This window comes from Crinia signifera, chromosome 5 (genome assembly GCF_055691185.1).
Source record: "Crinia signifera chromosome 5, ASM5569118v1, whole genome shotgun sequence".
NCBI classification, from domain to species: Eukaryota; Metazoa; Chordata; class Amphibia; order Anura; family Myobatrachidae; genus Crinia; species Crinia signifera.
The window spans coordinates 317,567,393-317,587,574 of NC_139221.1; the positions used below are offsets into that span (position 1 = coordinate 317,567,393).

General features: G+C 46.5%; 1 protein-coding gene and 1 long non-coding RNA gene across 4 annotated transcripts in view; one reads left to right on the forward strand and one right to left on the reverse strand.

Annotated features, from left to right (window-relative positions):
- The window catches only part of LOC146005573 (uncharacterized), a 97,406-nt gene extending 79,618 nt beyond the window's left edge, over positions 1-17,788 (forward strand). For 2 of the 3 annotated variants that reach the window (XM_083144864.1, XM_083144866.1), the window contains 8 exons: positions 1,944-1,982; positions 2,521-2,553; positions 3,032-3,073; positions 4,709-4,741; positions 6,734-6,823; positions 11,856-12,030; positions 14,194-14,300; positions 15,997-17,788. In XM_083144864.1, the coding sequence (XP_083000990.1) occupies positions 1,944-1,982; positions 2,521-2,553; positions 3,032-3,073; positions 4,709-4,741; positions 6,734-6,823; positions 11,856-12,030; positions 14,194-14,300; positions 15,997-16,316 (839 nt within the window). In that variant the 3' untranslated portion in view covers positions 16,317-17,788. The remainder of the gene's footprint in view (positions 1-1,943; positions 1,983-2,520; positions 2,554-3,031; positions 3,074-4,708; positions 4,742-6,733; positions 6,824-11,855; positions 12,031-14,193; positions 14,301-15,996) is intronic. The other variant, XM_083144865.1, reaches the window with a different exon arrangement.
- On the reverse strand, positions 1,393-9,567 carry LOC146005574 (uncharacterized). The gene is made up of 3 exons (XR_014444027.1): positions 9,510-9,567; positions 9,234-9,409; positions 1,393-1,698 (listed from the first exon to the last, which is right to left on the reverse strand). It is a non-coding gene; the product is annotated as an uncharacterized LOC146005574 (long non-coding RNA).
- Positions 17,789-20,182: the final 2,394 nt, after the last annotated feature.

A 20,182-nucleotide genomic window follows, 5' to 3' on the forward strand; every position in this document is an offset into this window, starting at 1 on the left:
AGAAATACAGTGGAACAAATTAAATTAGGTTCCCCTGTATTTCTATAACCAGCATCAGGCTATTGGAACAGGCCTGGTCCCAAAATAAAGGGGACAAAAAGAGTAGGTGATCCCCATATTTTGGCAACCAGCACCGTCCTTAAACAGCCATCAGGGTATTGCCATAGCTGGTGGACACTTATTAAATGGTCCTGGGGCCAAAGCATTACCTCTCTGGCTTGTCAGTCCAGGCCAAATCCATGGGGAGTGGAGACCCCCAAGTAAGGGGTCTCCTGACTCCAGGGCACCACCGTCCCAGGCTACAGCCCGAGGCTGTCACCGACACCCCTGGGTGGTGGGTGTCGGACTGATTGTGTAAAAAATAAAGGATTAAAACAATGTTTACACAAAGGTATTGGGTTTTGTAGTAGAACTACAAGACCCAGCAAGCCTCCCCTACATGCAGGAACTTGGAGAACAGAAGTCCCAGCATATGGAGCAATAATGGGAACCGATACCCAAATAAAACACACAAACACACACACATGATTAAAGTATACATTTATTACACACATCATACATACTTATCTTGAGAAGAAGGTTCGGTCCACTTCTCCAGTAGAACTCCAACAGGGTACCTGTGAAAAAAAAATGATACTCACCACTCCACCTGTGCAGATTGTGTCCTCTTCAGTCCCTGTAGGCATCCACAGTGTTAGAAAAAACAAACCGCAAAAACCTGGTCTGATGGGTTAATAATCGCATATGTTAGTGCACATGCAATTATTATGGATGCAGAAGCCTGCGAACGCCATTGAAGTGGGTCCCCAGATGCTAGTACATCCTGCCCACAGCTTGTAACATGGCAGTTAGGAGCTAATTGGCTGCTACTTTATCTCTTTCCACGGCTCAGTACACAGACCCCATTGTCTTAAAAATATCAGTTTGTAACTTATGCTAAACACTTTGCTTTCGTTCCAGATCCCTTCTGTGGTTTTAATCCATGTCTTTATATCATCAAAGACTTTTTTTATGTGGCCCCTGAAGGAACATGCAGTAGATTGTATCCAAAGCTCTGTCATGCCCATGGCCATCCCCCCCCCCCCCCCCTCTCCTACCTGAATATAGAAATGTCTAGCTATAAATAAGAAAGTTGAAAATTCAAAGTGATATATTTAGTAAAAGTTGCAGCAGGGCACGTTGGAGAAATGAAAGTCGTCTGAAGGTCAGCGTCATGTTTTATACTCGTCTCTTGCCTAAAGCTTATCCTTGAAACTTGTACTTTTAATCCCAGTACACGTAAGAGACAGACTTAAAATAAGTAACTGATGTATAAGAACATAAAAAGGTTATTCTGTGTAGAGCTGAGAAACGGGTGAAAGAAACACTATTTCAGGATGAGATAAAGTCCTTTATACATTTTAAACTTTGAATTGAACACCAGGCGGGTAGAACTTATTGTATTGTTCTGAGAATAATAATAAAAAAAAACAGCTGTTCTCATTCAGTAACAAAACACAATATATCTTTGCTAATTACTATTTATGCAGTATATTGTCTTCGGCAGTGTCTTGTTACTATGCTCAGTCTTGCCAGGGTTACGACCTGTGACACGAAACGTCTTCCACAGCTTCATCTTTGTAGCAGTTTCGCTGTTCCTCAACCACTTTAAGCCACCTACACAGCTGTTTCTGTTTCAGTTAATGACTGTGTTTCAACCTACATATGAAAATGAGGTTTATTAGCACCTGTTTGGGTAGCATACACCTGACTATAAACCTACAAAATCCCTGACTTTGTGCAAGGTCTCCCTAGTGACTTTGGTTAGGTCCTAACTGCATTTAAGCTGCAAAGGATAAATCCCACGGGTTTCGCGGTCCGGGCTGGTGAATGCGGAGAGAAGCCATATATGGTTTTATTTCTCCCAATTATAATTATGTTATCTTTTGATTTCTAACTCACAGCAGACTTAGACCAGCTACAAGGAACTCCTAAAATTGAAGGTAAACTTGGAACAAATGACTTTGAAGATGTATTTTTTTTTTAAATCAATTCATGGAGAGAGATAAAGTCATTAAAAAAAATGACAGATAAGGCCCCCATATACTTTTGCCTTAGCTGGGGGGCTAACCAACACCAATAAAGGGTTAAAGAGAGAACTAAACATTTTTTGGGGAAACTTACCAAGACAGTAGATCTATTTCAGATGGGATGTTGCTATCAGATACTATATTTTATCTTCTAGAAGGTGCTAAATCAATAAGTAGATTCTGATTGGTTGCCCATAGCAACATCCCGTGTGACATAGAACTCCCATCTTAGTCAATTTCCTCCTTTGCGTGTAGAATTAGCAAACCTTGGCTTTGGCTTCGCTCTGATTGGCCAGTGTGTGAGAAAGCTGTTGCGATTGGTTAGCAGCTGTCAGAACCCACATGGGATTTAGGTGAAATTAAATTCTCCGTCACTGCATCAATGAGGTTTATGGCTAAATCCTGTGAACGCTTTATAAAGTGTAACCACCTGCTTGGTCTATGTTTATAGGCGCTGCCAGCAGAGACACCGCGTTATCTGGAAGTAAGTTAGTGCGGACGCTTATATATGACTTTGTGGTCTATGTACTGTATTAAGACCCCTCTCACTGCTCATCGCACTGCACTACATTTATAAAACAAGTAACGTCATGGCGGCATCTGAGCGACGGTCAGAACCCCAGCAGCATTGGGCGATAATGGTCACGTCAGCCTATATCTCTACAGGCCAGTGAGTAGTCCACCAGCACACGTGTGACCCAGTTTATAGGGTTCTGTATGCACAATGGAGACTTGGGTTTCCTGCCTGTAGTAATCCTCTGTGGCGGTGGCCTGGACAAACCTAATCTCAGCAACCACTAAAACTTGGCCATGATAGGTCAGAGTGTCCAATGGCATTTGGGTGCCTCCTTTGACTACCATACAACCATCAGCCCAGTAGAAGGTTTAATACATTGCGAGGAATACAGCGTGTCTTGTGGTTTACTCATATAAGGCCTGATAATAGTGTGTTCCTGTTCCAGCTGCAGGTGACGCGGACAGCAACATAACGCCGGCGGATGAGAGTAAGTAAATGCCATTTACAGCTATAGATTATATTAGTAATTACTAACAAGCTGCGTGTGGCAGTATCATCAAAGATGGCGCTGATGAGCAGCTGATTCAGTGTGGGTCTGGATAGACCCCCCCACACACAGGGAAGAAAAGGGGCATGTAACCACTCCTACATGCTGCCATGTTGGCATACAGCCCAGGTGCGGCTGTTGGTGAGTACCTAGTGGCTAGGAAGCCTGTGCTCTTACCTGCAGGAGGCAGGGAGGACAAAAAACTACCCTCCCCAACTTTGTTAATGCCCTCAGTGGGACTCCTGAGCGCTGCAAGGTAGCGTGCTTCCAGTAAAGGGGAGTGGCCTATCCCGAAGGGGGCATGGCATCACATTACCCAATTACATAATTCTTGGAGCACGAGCCCCCAGCCCCTCTGACTCACTGAATAGACACTGTGACTCTCAACTGCCCCCCCACCCCCACTGTGGGACACTGCCGGACCTACAGGAAGGTCCTACGGAAAATGGGACAGTTGGGAGGTATGGATAAAGTACTGACCAACCAGCTCCCAACTGCCATTTCCCAGCCTGTAACATGACTGTCAGGAGCCTATTAGCCATACTTACCTACTCTTCCAGAATGGCCGAGTGGGTCCCGAATATCAGGTCCCCCTCCAGGCCCCTCGGAAAGGTAGGCAAAGCCTCAATCATCAGCCCCCACACCCCCTAGCTCTGCTGGTCAAATAATTCAACATATAGTACCACCCAGACTCGAAGTGCTACGAATCACGGCATTTACATTAATGGGGTAAGGGCTTAATGACATCAAGCCCGTTCCCCGAGAAACGCTGCAGAGAGTCTCTTCTCCGGGCTTCAGAGAGGAGACACTTAAGGTAGGCAAATAAGCTATTGGCTGGTACTTTATCTCGTTCCACTTTATCTTAGTAAATAAACCCCTAAATTTGAAAAGCTGTGGTGACCCAGCCAGGCCACAGCCTGGGATTTACTATACCTACAGGAAGCAGGCTGTGAGACCTTGCATCAGGGTTCCACCGGAAAGGTGGGCAATCCTCCTGGATTCCAAGGTGCCCACCCATTCACCCAGGGACCCGGTATTTAAATACCGCAACGCTGTTGCTTTTGGAGAGTGGTGGGGCTAAAATTACATATTTTAGCCCCGCCCCTACATGAAGACCCGCAAATCCCGTTTTTTGCAGGGCTGGGGGTGGGGCTTGATGATGCTGATATCAGGCCCCACCCCCCGCAGCTCTGCTGACAGTCTACTCTCCATGCTTATCCCGGAGAGGAGACTGTAGAAGTAGGCACCCCTGCCATGCATGCATGCTAGCTGCCGAATATAGTAAGGCACCATGCGCTCTGCGTGGGGCTAGGCTGTTTTTGTTTGGCCTCCTTTATGCTGACAAGAGTAAAGCAGTATTTCCATGTATCTAACCATGGACAGCTGCATGTGGACTCTTTTTCAGCAGCTGAACACTGCACCACTGGCCAACCGACCAATCTAATTACCCCTCATTGTCACAAGTGCTATAATCAAGTGCCCAAATGATCTCATTCATCATTCACACTGAGAAACGTGAGTGAGCTTCTTGTGACCTACAGTATAATAACATATATGTATTCTGATGTATTACAGGCACTTTTCACCCATCAGATATCACGCCCACAAGTAAGTGTCCAAGTGCAGCCACGGATATTAACCCCACAAGAATACTGTATATGAATTCTATAACTACCTGAAAAACTAGTTATTCAAGAACTTTAATAACACAAGTACAGAACATTACAACAGTCTTTTAATTTTTTTCTGGCATTCTTAACTTTTTTTATATATATATTTTACAGTGCTTTATTAGTTAAAGAATTACACATTTAGTGCTTTAATTCAGATAAGAGGCAATAAATAGATTTTTTTTGTACCGCAAACTTTCTTTTGCTATTTAATCTTAGTTTTATTAAATCCTTAATCATTTGATGTTGTAGAGATTTATAAGTTAAGTTACTGAGCTGCAGTCTCCTAATTATATAAACAAGGGGTGAGCTGAGGACAGTTATTTCTAGTCCCATAATGCCTCACGCTCCAGAGATAATAACACAAAACGGCAAGAAGAGACAAATATTTTAGATATGTTCTAATTCTTTTGATAGATCATTTAAAAACAATAAATAAATCTATATTTATCTTGAACAACACTTTAGGGATTTATCACTAATCTCAGTACGCAGTTGCGCTGCACTAATTACAGCCCAAGTCGCATTGCGGTAATGATAATTACTGCCTGCTTTTAGCATTTTGTAGGTGCTGAGAGCGGGCTTCCAAAAAAGTCCAACCACTAGGACTTTGCGTGGTCCCGTCACGCATTGGACCTTATGCTAATCCATATGCTCCCCTGCGCGTTCACACAGGGGAGTGAGGGTTTGCGAAACACATGTATGCGCATGTGCAGCCGTTTGGTGCGAACGGGCACAGTGAATTGATTATTCACTATCCCGTTCGCACCTAGCAGTGCAGGTGGGGGCCAGCGGCAAGGAGCCAGTGTTTCATGGGCATCCCCATGGAAATATAGCGATGACGGGGGGGTGGGGAGGGGGTGCCGATTGACATCAGCTGCCCATCCTCTTCCCGTACAGGGAGCCTGCAGATCTAAGATACCATAGAGGTGTCTTAGACCTGTGAGTGTTTGATGGTCCATCAAATGACTTTGTCCCCGCACACAAGGCTGCGAATGGATATTTATGCTAAACATCCATACACAAGGCGTGCGAGTGGAGGTGGGCAGGTGTTCGTGGAGGCCCTGGGCGGTGCATATGTGACACGCAAAGTTGCGAATTTCGTAGCTTCGCGTGTCAACCGGAATCACCCCCATTGTGCGCATGTTTGAAGGTTGGCCTGCATATATATCAGTGGAGCCGATTGAAAGGGACCCACAGGGTCCTCCCCAAAGTAATGATGCAGTAGCTCATAGACTCCTAGGGGTAAATTTACGAAGATGCTGCCCATAGCAACCAACCAGATTCTACTTATTTATTTTGCACCTTCTAGAAGTTGCTACGGGCAACACCCCCACCTTAGTAGATTCTGTTTGGTTGCCCATAGCAACTTCTTATGTAAAATAGGACTCCCATCTTAGTAAACCCCCCCCCCCCCCCCTATCTGCTCCTACCTCCAATCTCTGTCTTCACAGCTCCCTCTCTCCATGGGGGTTATTCTGATTCACTCAGAAAGGCACAATCCCTCTCTAATGGACAAAACCATGTGCACTGCAGGTGGGGCTGATGTAACATGTGCAGAGAGAGTTAGATGTGGGTGTTTTATAGTTTCTGTGCAGGTTAAATACTGGCTGCTTTATTTGTACACTGCAATACAGATATCAGTTTAAAGTACTCACCCCACCCAAATCTAACTCTCTCTGCACATATTACATCAGCCCCGTCTGCAGTGCACATGGTTTTGTCCATTAGAGAGTGATTGTGCCTTTCCGAGTCAATCAGAATAACCCCCATATCCAGCAAGTATCAAACAGATAATTTTGCTTTCACTTTCTATTAAGAAGTAATTTGGTCCCTCGAGTGACCTCTAGTGGTCACTGGCAGTACTCCCCCTAAAAGAGTTGAGGAGGATATAGCCTTTTATATATATAGATAATGATCTGTATTTCAGAGTCAGATATGAAAACAGCAGAAGAAAGTACATTGAATTCTGTGGGGTCTCCTGCGACAGATAACCACGCTCCCGAATCTATAGAACAAGGTAAGTGACAAACAAGGTAAACACTGTTATATATATACAAACACAATGGGTGCCGTGTGTATGCGTGCGGTGTCTGTCCAGTGCACAGAGGCTGGTGGCATTAGGCCACACCCCCAGTGTGACATCTATGGAGGGGTGTGTTCTAATGGGCCTAAGGCCACACATGAGGTCTTGATCTGCCAGATTCCCCAGCAATTCGAGATGATATCATCTCCAAGCTCCAGCTTCAAAAGACTGCAACCATTGGCAGTGTAAACGCCTCGATCCAGGAACATCCCCGGTTGGTGCTGTACTGTCCCAAATCCTAGGCCAGACCTGGGAATTTGGTGTAAAAGCGGTATTACTACGTGGCTGTATTAGCAGCAACAGGGGGAGATTTATCAACGAGAGATTAATTACTAACCAGCTTCTGTATTATTAGAGATGGTCTTTGGAAAAAACGTCAGGAACTGATTGGTTGGTCATTTATCTCTCTCTCCAAGCTTTGATCTATATCCCCCACAGTAAAATAAAAAATTGTCAGAGCGATAAGTGGGCCCTGCTGGCTAATTTACAGCTGGCCTTTCCCACTGAATGCTTTATCATAGGGACATAGGGATATCCATTGACCATCGATGATTCAAAATCATAGATGGTTTATGGCCGATGTCGTATACTTTTGCCATCAATGAACCAGATGCTTTCCCTACATGGATGGCACTGAAGAAAGGTGCCGGGACACTGAGCATAACTCCGCACCCTCGACAACCCTGATTCCCCACCCCCATGTTCTGATTGGCCCATGGACCAGTCAGTCAAAGAAAATGGATGACTGTCGATAGCTTAAACTATGGATGGTTGTCCATTACATAGTTTGTCACTATCGATGGCGACTTCAACAATGGCCATCCCTACCCCCATGTCTACACTGAAGACATCCAAATCTACCAGTCTTTCCATCTTCTATCATCTTATGTGGCCAACTGCATTTCTGCTATATACATACACCTGGGTGCGCTGATACTACAGTACATAGAACTCAGTATCCAAAGCTGAATCTCATCACCTCTTAATGGATTTATACCATTCAATCTATTTCATTGTCAATGTCCCATATTTCTTTTCTTACCCAAAACCAAACTCTTCTTCATTCTGCTACAAACATTTCCATTCTTTCATTTAGCCTATATTCAATACAACTCATTGGTGTTTCTATAATGTTCCACACCGCACACATTGGAACCATGTTTTATTACTGATCTTTCCTGAGTCTAGCTGAAAATCACAGCCAACATGGCCACTGTGAATGCACAGTAGTGAAAGTAGTCTCCTGCACATGGTGGGTACCATGTTTCTGGGGCCTTGCACTTACATAGTAGACTCTGGCACAATGCCAGAGCCTAGTGCACCGTAGAGAGGAGGGGGCCCAACTGATGTCTGCATACAGACCCCCTACTCTGTTAAAATGACCCAGATTCAACCTAAATGTTGCAGCTAGTCACCCCTAGTTACATCAGCATGAACAAAATAGTAAAAAACATGGTGGTATACTGCATAACCCCCCCCCAGCGACCCGCCGTGTCCCGCAGTTAACCCCCCCCAGCCTGAAGGGAATAAACATTGTGCGTGACCGGGCGTGTCCTCATTTGCATAGACCATGCCCCCTATTTACATAGGCCCCACCTCCTTTCAGATGCGCCGCACAAGTGTCCCTCTTAAGAGGGTTCAAAAGTTGGGAAGTATGATACTGTATATACCTGGTCCCAGCTTCATGGTGTTATAAATGCCTGTGTGTGTATACAAAACAATAAGACTGACTTTTATTACCAAAGGCGAGAAAAATCATTCGATAATGTGCGACCATCGAATGTTTTACCTCCCGTTCAGCCGCATGCGTGTCAGCGGGCGTCCAGTGTTTATCTGTTCTCTAGCCTGCGAGTATACGCAGCCTAGCACACAGATCTGAATGAGCCCCTCAGTTCAACCTTAGAATATAACACAAGGGAGCACCGGAACTTGGACATCCAAACTCTGACCGGCCCCATAAATGAGAACATATTCCGTAGAACATGGAGAGATGCAGTCTGTGAATTCTAATGGCCGCAGGGAAGAGCAGGAGAACACATTACCCAGTGAGGTGACTTTACAGCCCAGGAACTAAATATAGCGCAGGCTGCATCCAACCAGGGAGAGCGGAGGAGAAACATTAGAGGGCAGCAGGAGATCAGTTAGTACCAGGCCGTACCTCGGGGAGAACGCGCCTTATAAGTGACATTAATTGGAGGCTGATCCCAGATATTCTGCACACCCTGCCAAGCGCAGGACTAGTAATTGGACACTTAATTGCTTTAGAAAAAAAAAAAAAAAGCACGTAACACAGTATAACACTTGATGTAGCGATAATATGATAGTTATATAAATATATATTTACCAGGTATTTGCTGACAATGGGCTTCGCTCAGATATACTGTAGAATTAATACAGACGGAAGCGCAGATTTCCAGAGGGGGCTGTTAGCGTGATCCTCTGTTCGTTTAAAATGTGAAGACAGATTTATCTCACTCTCGTATTGCAGAAATACAGCTGCTTACTGTTTGCACACTATATCTAAAAGCAAAATTAATAGTGGTATCGAGAGAGGGGGGGGGGGGGTACTAAATATGTGGGCCCAGGTCTGATTTAGGGGCCCAGTGGGGGCCCCCATTACCTGGCAGCAGATTTTCTCAATTCAACACATGCTGCTGTGTGCTGGGCTGCAGTGCAGGTGCCCTAAGTACAGATTTTTTTCTGTATTTTATGCTAATGATGCACAGCCACGCCTTCCACAATTAGGCCACGCCCCCTGAAAAGTACCTGGGCCCAGACAGGCTCTCTTCTGCCCTGGGAATTAGTCACAGTATCGTTTGTCCAACTGTCCTGATTTTCACATGACAGTCCTGCTGTCACAAATGGCGCTGGCCATGCCCAAAGTGACAAGACAGGGGCGTGGCTCACCTGTGTGGCATTTATGCGAAGCCACGCCCCTTTTAGAGGGGCCATGCCCGATTTTGGAAGAGTCTCGCATCATGTTTTCAAATGTTGGGAGTAGGGATGGACTTCGGAAGCTCACCATCAAAAGCTGGCTCGTCATTCACATCTTTCGATTTAATGGTAACTGACTCGCATCAAAAGAATTTGATATTCGTAATAAAAACGTCTACCACTTGAAAAAGTGATATTCGTAATAAAAACGTCTACCACAAAACAGCCCTGTTTGCGCACGTAAATTATGCCACTATATAAAGCATTGGTGAGACCTCACCTCGAGTACGGAGTACAGTTCTGGGCCCCACACTATAAAAAGGACATCATAGAATTAGAAAAAGTCCAAAGGCGAGCAACAAAGCTTATTAGGGGAATGGGGAATTTAAGCTACGGGAAGAGATTAAGCAATTTGGGACTATTTACATTAGAAAAGAGACGTTTAAGGGGGGACATGCTCAACATGTACAAGTATATCAAGGGCCAATATAAGGAACTGTCACACACCCTCTTTTCTACTAGAAAGGAATCTAGGACGCGAGGGCATGAGTATAGATTAGAAGAAAAAAGATTTCACTCAGCTAGTAGAAAGAATTTCTTTACGGTCAGAACAGTCAAACTCTGGAACTTTCTTCCCAGAGAGGTGGTAACGGCTGGCTCATTAAATGCGTTCAAGGCAAAGTTGGACAAACATTTACTGGAGAAAAACATCCATGGGTACAAATAAGAAATATAATCTGTCTGTAAAATATCAGAACCTACCAAATCAGCAATGGATATCTATACCAGGTTGAACTAGATGGACGCAAAGTCTTTTTTCAGCCTTACCTACTATGTAACCTTAAGCAGGGTATCACACATCATTTTCTGCAGTAATACCTCTGCAGCATGGTTGGGGATGTGACTGGAGGGGGGACCATTGCAACACATGTTTATCGTTCGATGGCAGCAAACATTGGAACGCCACCATCGAATGGTAAAACCACTGCCCTCACGACAAAAATATTGATGGTAACATCATTATGAAATGCAGGTGATGCACAGGGGCAGAGGGCTGTTTGCGAATACCCCACTGATACGGGTTGGCTCTCTCTCTCTCCAATTGTGCACAGATCATTCTTCTCTCAGCAGGATAAAGCATTCTGCGCCTTATGCCCCCCTCAGTACAGATCCCCCAGCACACTGCGATGCACCAGTGATGTGTGCTGAAGGATCTGTCACGGTGAGAGAACACTGGTGATGACTAGATTTGTACTGCATGCAGTATAAATCTAGTCATGTGATCGCGACCAGTAGGACCGCGCATCGCCGTTGACAGTGGCCTAACACACGGAGCAATCCGTGCTTCATTTCTAAGCGATTTCTAGACAGATATCTTAGAAATGGGGCTGTTATCGCCCCATGTGTATGCCCCATGCCTGTCTCCACTTCAGGGAGACGGCCAGGGTTAGGTGGGTGCGGGGAGCTATGGGGGAGTGGCGGGAGTCTGCGGAGGGCTCAGTCAGAATGGGACGCACAAGCCCCCTCTTCTGGTGGATAGTGAGCAGCGGCGATTTGCGATAGAATCACCAGGAGCAGCTCTAATGCATACCTCCAAACTGTCCCGTTTACCGTGGGAACGTTCCGTTTTCTTGGGACGTTTCCGCATCCCTCCCGGGGCCGGCAGTGTCCCGCTGTGGGGGGTGGGAGCAGTTGGGAGTCCCCTGGTCACACATGAATAGACTCTTGCGCACAGCGTCTATTCCTGCAGCCAGAGGGGCTGGTGGCATAGCCAGCAGCTCACAGAGGCGAAAGCGGGGTGTGGCCTTGCGGCAGCAAGTACAGGACATGCCCCTTCCCACTAGGCCACACCCCCAAAATGTTGGCGCACTGTGCCTCTTTCATGGGATGAAAAGTTGTGGGGGAAGCTAATGAGAGCTGCTTCATCTGTACAGTATATGTCTGTGTTTGTTGCACATAAAGCATTACACCTGTGCTATTTAACCGGGTGGGCCAGTAAATAATGCAAGTGACTTTTTCTCTCTCTTGTAAGTGTGCGACAGGTTTCACTTCCACAAACTGAAAGACGATGGAAATGTGATGAGCGAGTTACCGCTGCTGGGAGAAATGCTGTACTGTCTGACGGGACGGTGCCCCGAGGAGTTTGAATCCTATGGCTGCTACTGTGGACATGAAGGGAAAGGGCAACCGCGGGATGTATTGGACAGGTAACATCCGAAGACCAATACCTACAATCTATATGACGAGGCAGCTGACACATCAATATAGGTTACTGAGGCAACCGCATAAAACTGTGGCGGTGGTGCATCAACCACTGGAAAGTGTAGTGAACTCACCCATAGCAACCAATCACATACCCTCCAACATGACCCATTCCATTAGGTACAAAATGCTCTGTTTCTGGACCAGTGAGTTACAGAGGTGGAGCTCCAGCACAGTCCAATATTCAAAAAGGGAGCCGAACCTAATGTCACTCCAAACATCACTGTGCAGGACTCACTGGCAGTTGATGTAACTCCCCCTCTTTGAATTTTGGACTGTACTGGAGTCCAACCTCTGTAACTGCCACTGGCAGGGAAGTCCATGAACAGAGCATTTGGTACTTGTTTCCTAGCACGGCCACAGCGATTTACATCGGGGTGGTCGTGTCGGAAAAATCGGGTCGATCGCGTCGCATGCGATGCGATCGACGCGACCGACCGATTTTGGACCCGATTTTTTTTTTTTAATGAAATGTAAATCGGGTCCCTGGGATCCGATTTTACATTGGATTCAATGTAAAATATTCCCAACCCCCCCAAATGTCACGGCGTACACCCCACCCCACGATAGACGCCAACCCGAAGCGTGGCGAGCGCAGCGAGCCCGCGAGGGGCGGCGGTGCGCGTCCTCCGACCTTTTCATTCCCCTACTATCCACGTCGGCGTGGAGAATAGAATAGTGTGGCGAGCGCAGCGAGCCAACGTGCCCGAAGCGTGGCGAGCGCAGCGAGCCCCGCGAGGGGACGCGTATACCTGTGAAGTTATACGCGTCCCCTCGCGGGGCTCGCTGCGCTCGCCACGCTTCGGGCTCGGTGGCTCGCTGCGCTCGCCACACTATTCTATTCTCAACTCCACGCCGACGTGGATAGTAGGGGAATGAAAAGGTCGGAGGACGCGCACCGCCGCCCCTCGCGGGCACGCTGCGCTCGCCACGCTTCGGGTTGGCGTCTATCGTGGGGTGACGACGGGGACATCTATAATGTGAAATGGGTCATATTGGCCCATTTCACATTTTTCACATTTTTTCAGGATTTCAATGTTAAAAAATCTTTTAACATTGAAGCCTATGGAAAAATCGGGGGCATCGCGTCGGGACCTATGTTAATGGTCCCGACCGACGCGATGCCCCCGATATTTTACCTTTCCCGACACGATTTCAATGTTAAAATATTTTTTAACATTGAAGCCTATGGGGAAATCGCGGGCATCGCGTCGGGACCATTGTTAACGGTCCCGACCGACGCGATGCCCCCGATATTTTGTCCTAGCCGGCCAAATGGACCTGATTTCAAAGGAAATCGGGTCCATCGTATGGATCGTGTACCTTAACTTAAAGGTACACGATCCATACGATTGTGGCCGTGCTAGGAAACAAGTACCGAGCATTTTGTACCTAATGGAATGGGTCATGTTGGAGGGTATGAAATCAGCTTTGAGGAACCATTTATAAAGTACACTTTCTAAAATAATACAGTAGGTAGTTGCTGATTGGTTGCTATGGGCAATATCACCGCTGGTCCACTTCTCCACTCTTTTTTACTGTTTGATACATTAAATGCAAAGTCAGCGAATAGTTTCGTTTTGCTTTTTCCTGGGACAAGGGAGCATAGCTCCGCCCAAGACACCTGTGAGGGCCCGCACCATATCCTGATTGGCCCACAGGCCAATCAGTCAAAGAATTGGGATGGCCATCGATATGTAAAAACATTGACGATCATCCATTGCATAGTTATGCACCATCGATGACAACATTGGCCATACCTATTCGATGGTCGCCGCCTATCGAACGATTTCTCTTCCCTTCTGAAGTAATAGTCAATGACTTTTATTTAAGCTGGAGATGGCTGAATAATGGGCGGGCTCTGACGTCATGTGACATCAGCCCCCCGCCTCGAACAGCTTGGCGACATGGAGATGAATGATGAAGGGGACATTTGCTTGGCCCACAGCATTTTCAGCCTATGGAACAGTTTTGCATAAAGTACAATGATTATATATAGCAAATTACTGGTACATAATTACTTTAATAATGCCCTTTCTATTCTCTGCATGATACCTGACCACCTTTACAGTTACCCTGTAATGACATCTTCCCGTTACTGTCATTAGCTGCTGTTTCTCCCATCAATGCTGCATTGAACATCTAAAGAAAATCGGCTGCTTGGCGGACAAGAACGTGAGGTCGGAGGTCGAGTGCGTAGACCAAACGCCTACATGTAAGTAGATTCTTTCTATAGGTATTTTCTGTGTTATATGATATAGGGGTACGTTTACCGAAGCTTCTAAAAATTAAAAGAGGTGCTGTTGCCCATAGCAACCAACCAGATTCTGGTTGGGAGTGATAGAGTGGAGGTAGTGTCAGTGTTATATAGCGCAGTGGGAGTGAGTGATAAAGTAGAGGTAGTGTCAGTGTTATATAGCGCAGTGGAAGGGAGTGAGTGGAGGTAGTGTCAGTGTTATATAGCGCAGTGGGAGTGAGTGATAAAGTAGAGGTAGTGTCAGTGTTATATAGCACAGTGGGAGGGAGTGAGTGGAGGTAGTGTCAGTGTGATATAGTGCAGTGGGAGGGAGTGATAGAGTGGAGGTAGTGTTAGTGTTATGTAGCGCAGTGGGAGGGAGTGAGTGGAGGTAGTGTCAGTGTTATATAGCGCAGTGGGAGGGAGTGAGTGGAGGTAGAGTCAGTGTTATATAGTGCAGTGGGAGGGAGTGATAGAGTGGAGGTAGTGTCAGTGTTATATAGCGCAGTGGGAGTGAGTGATAGAGTGGAGGTAGTGTCAGTGTGATATAGCGCAGTGGGAGGGAGGGAGTGAGTGGAGGTAGAGTCAGTGTTATATAGTGCAGTGGGAGGGAGTGATAGAGTGGAGGTAGTGTCAGTGTTATATAGCGCAGTGGGAGTGAGTGATAGAGTGGAGGTAGTGTCAGTGTGATATAGCGCAGTGGGAGGGAGTGAGTGGAGGTAGAGTCAGTGTTATATAGTGCAGTGGGAGGGAGTGATAGAGTGGAGGTAGTGTCAGTGTTATATAGCGCAGTGGGAGTGAGTGATAGAGTGGAGGTAGTGTCAGTGTTATATAGCGCAGTGGGAGGGAGTGAGTGGAGGTAGAGTCAGTGTTATATAGCGCAGTGGGAGTGAGTGATAGAGTGGAGGTAGTGTCAGTGTTATATAGCGCAGTGGGAGGGAGTGAGTGGAGGTAGAGTCAGTGTTATATAGCGCAGTGGGAGTGAGTGATAGAGTGGAGGTAGTGTCAGTGTTATATAGCGCAGTGGGAGGGAGTGAGTGGAGGTAGAGTCAGTGTTATATAGCGCAGTGGGAGGGAGTGAGTGGAGGTAGAGTCAGTGTTATATAGTGCAGTGGGAGTGAGTGAGTGATAGAGGGGCTGCAGTTTTTCGGTGTGATAGAGCGGAGGCTGCAGGGAGTGTTATAGAGCGCAGGCCATAGTGAGTGCGATCATTCTTACATTACAAACAACCGCAGAGTGCAGTCTCACTGGCTGGGCAGGCGTGGAACTGCAGCAGACTCTCCGCTGAGTCCCTGTGATGCCGGTGTCACAGCATGCCAATCCGCTACTCCAGTAGCAGGTTGCAGAGTGGGGCGAGCGTCTCTCCTGCCCGCCGCTGACTAGGTTTGTGCCAGCGTATACACCCACAGCGCAGATGGCACCACTGGCACACACCTAGTTACGGTGCTGGTCATCAACATGCAGATGAACAGATCATACATGGCCGAATTCTCCCATTAGCTTACTGAAGTACCCTGCCGCCACCGCCATACGAAAAACAGGCCTTGAATGTGTGCGAAAGAATCCCATTGTGTTTAGCAAAACCACCACTTTAGATTCTAGCAGCCGCCTCGAGTGGCCTCTGTATAAAGCCAGCATGGATTGTGTTACTGTACACGTTTCTCCTTACACACAGGTATAGGGTGGAGCATCTGCGACAAGCTCCTCTGTGCGTGCGACAAGGCGGCTGCCGAGTGCATGGCAGCTGCTCCATTTAATGCCACCATGAGGGCACTGAGCATGAGGCAGTGCCGGGAGGAAGAGCAGATGCTGTGCGGTAACGCAGGCGGGGAGGAGACACCGAAGCGGAACATCGAGACACACTCGGTGAGCTCCAGCTCGGAGGAAAGCAGCGAAGAGCACAGTCCCATGAGAGACATAGTGAGGTCCGGACACTCCAGATCACCGGTGCCAAGAGGGGGAAGACGGAGACGCTCTTTGTATTTGGGAAATTAATAGGAGAGGGCTCATATATGTGTCTATTATAAAAGATGAAGATTAGAAGTTTGAATTTGTGTATCCATAGAGATTAAATAGCATTGACTTGCAATATAAGCCAATAACCGTGACAGAGTTAGGCCATCGGGGGGGGTGTAAGGCCATTAAAAGCTCAATCAAATATGGGGAGAGGGGTATAACGCATAAAAAAAGATGGACTAAGCGTATTTCGGTCTTGAGGAATCCACGCGTTTCGCTTTTACTAATAGAAACTACTATACTGGTAGCACATGTTAACTCCATGAGTAAATGATATTGTGCTATATAAATGTATCATTATTATTACAGAATACAATATAGGGATTGAGCATATACCCACCCCCTCCCCTCCCCCGCTACACATGAAGGGATGCATGTGGCAATCGTTCAATCTGGACCTAGTTAGCACACGCAGTGGGGATCGGGATGCTAAGTCGACAGTCGTTCGACCTGGTCAAAAGGTTGACATGAGTTTTTGGTGATTTTTTAAATTATTGTTTAACTTTTTCATACTTGGTCTCCGATTGTGGCTGACCGTGGAGTTTCCCGAGGGCAGCAATAACGGACGGAAGCACGTGGTGCAATGCAAGCCGCACAACGGAATGCGGTACACTGATTGGGATCCATGTTCTCATGTGTCAACATTCACGGGAACGGTCGACCGCTGTTGGTTTACAGACAACAGGCTGACACATGAAAAAAGGTCGAATTTGACAAGTTTTTTTAAAACTCATGTTGACTTTGTTGGCGTTGACCTAATTAATATACCGCACCCCACACAGTGTAGGTAACAACGCTATTAATTAGTCCTGAGAAAAGGGTTTAAGATGAATTCTTAGAAGCTGGAAGACCCCCCATTAAGGCCTTGTTCGTTGTAGAAATACAGCAGGTTGTGTGCATTGGGATATTTCATAGTTGAGCTGCTTAGGACTCTGTCTCAGACAAACCTTTGGCCGTCATAAAGCCCCGGATGGGAATCGGAATGTTACTGTTTAAACGAACGGATACTTTTTTTATTTAGAATATTTTTGTGTGTGAATATTAAAATGTTTGATGACAAATGTATTAATGACAAATACATATTGACTATACCAGAGTTTTAAAAATGAACCTTAGCATGATTTACAGTAGCTCAAGTGTGAGGTGTATGAAGGCTTATGTAGGGTACACACCAGAACGACCATGATCGTCCGATGATTTCCTTGAAATCGTCCGATGGTCACATGATCTGTTGGAGCACACGATCTGCAAACCATTTTTTTTTTTTTTTACATACAATCGGTCAAAATTGCATCGAAATTGGGGGAATTGAGGCCAAATCGTTCTGGTGTGTACCCAGCATTACAGTTTTTTATGCTTATTCTGCATAGATGGGCTTACACTGTACAGTAGGCTGTTTGAATATAACGTGATATCATTTGAGAAACATTATTAAATATATTATGAAAACATTTTCTCTATGAACTTTTTTTCTAATTAAAATTAATTTACAGTAACTTTAGTGTTTCCACATACAGTAACTGTGACAAGAGCCTCATAACACTACTCTGTGCTGCAGGGACCCCCTGATCCTCCCACTATATAACTCTTAGTCTGTGGCTTCCTGCTGCCTTCATTCCCCTCCTCTCATCATGTCACTGCCCCTGTCACATGCAGCCCTGTCCTCACTGACACATCACTAATCTCCTGATATACTCTGTGCTGCTGGGGACCCTGCTCCTCCCACTATATAACTCTCAGTCTGTGGCTTCCTGCTGCCTCCATTCCCCTCCTCTCATCATGTCACTGCCCCTGTCACATGCAGCCCTGTCCTCACTGACACATCACTAATCTCCTGATATACTCTGTGCTGCTGGGGACCCTGCTCCTCCCACTATATAACTCTGTCTGTGGCTTCCTGCTGCCTTCATTCCCCTCCTCTCATCATGTCACTGCCCCTGTCACATGCAGCCCTGTCCTCACTGACACATCACTAATCTCCTGATATACTCTGTGCTGCTGGGGACCCTGCTCCTCCCACTATATAACTCTCAGTCTGTGGCTTCCTGCTGCCTCCATTCCCCTCCTCTCATCATGTCACTGCCCCTGTCACATGCAGCCCTGTCCTCACTGACATATCACTCATCTCCTGATATACTCTGTGCTGCTGGGGACCATGTCCCTCCCAATATATAACTCTCAGTCTGTGGCTTCCGGCTGCCTCCATTCCCTTCCTCACATCATGTTACTGCCCCTGTCACATGCAGCCCTGTCCTCACTGACACATCACTCATCTCCTGATATACTCTGTGCTGCTGGAGACCCTGCTCCTCCCACTATATAACTCTCAGTCTGGTGCTTCCTGCTGCCTCCATTCCCCTCCTCACATCATGTCACTGCCCCTGTCACATGCAGCCCTATCCTCACTGACACATCACTAATCTCCTGATATACTCTGTGCTGCTGGGGACCCTGCCTCTCCCACTATATAACTCTCTGCCTGTGGCTTCCTGCTGCCTCCATTCCCCTCCTCACATCATGTCACTGCCCCTGTCACATGCAGCCCGGTGCTCACTGACACATCCCTCATCCCGATATACTCTGTGCTGCTGAGGACCCTGCTCCTAACACTATATAACTCTCAGTCTGTGGCTTCCTGCTGCCTCCATTCCCCTCCTCACATCATGTCACTGCCCCTGTCACATGCAGCCATGTCCTCACTGACACATCACTCATCTCCTGATATACTCTGTGCTGCTGGGGACCCTGCTCCTCCCACTATATAACTCTCAGTCTGTGGCTTCCTGCTGCCTCTATTCCCCTCCTCACATCATGTCACTGCCCCTGTCACATGCAGCCATGTCCTCACTGACATCCCTCATCTCCTGATATACTCTGTGCTGCTGGGGACCCTGCTCCTCCCACTATATAACTCTCAGTCTGTGGCTTCCTGCTGCCCCCATTCCCCTCCTCACATCATGTCACTGCCCCTGTCACCTGCAGCCCTGTCCTCAATGACACATATCATTGAGGACATGGCTGCAGGTGTAAATGCTACAGTGTAAATGGTAAACATCTGTATACGACTTTTACTGGCAGCTCATATTCAGAGCCAAATCTAACTTTTAAAGACCTCTGATGTGATTACATTAGCCAACATGTGCGGAAAAATTGGACATTTTACAGGATCCCATTACATCCGGGCCCATATCTCTATATTGCTAAAATTCCTTTCACGTCGCTATGCTGGGTCATGCCTTTGACTATGTACATGGGTTTATTTCAGGTGTGACCTGGCTGAGAGCCATTTCAGCCTGGCGGTTGGACCCGGCTGACGGGGCCAGACCGGGCACTTAAAGATCTTCTGATGGCGTGAATGGATGCCGGCTTATCCATTCACACTGCACTGCGAGCCGGGTTGAACAAGTGTTTAACCCTGCTCACTACCTGAATTGAAATGCCGGACCGGACTTATTTCATCTGGTTGATTTCACACTGTACAGAATCCTGGGTTGCTCTGTGTTCACATGCAATAACCAGGTATATTGATGGCAGTCTGAAAAGGGTTATTAATGTGTGTGTATTATATAGATCTAGGTACACATATACAGGTTGAGGCTACAATATCCAAAATGCTTGGGACCGGAAGTATTTTAGAGATCGGATTTTTTCCATAATTTGGGATACTGGCATACCATAATGAGATTTCTTGGGGATAAGAAAGAAGTCTACATATATATATATATATATATATATATATATATCCTGACGACAATTGTGACAATACAATTGAAACGTTGATACAAACATTGTGTCCAGTAATTTCTTTACAAGTCGTCCAGAGTGCCGCACTGTATACCTGTCTA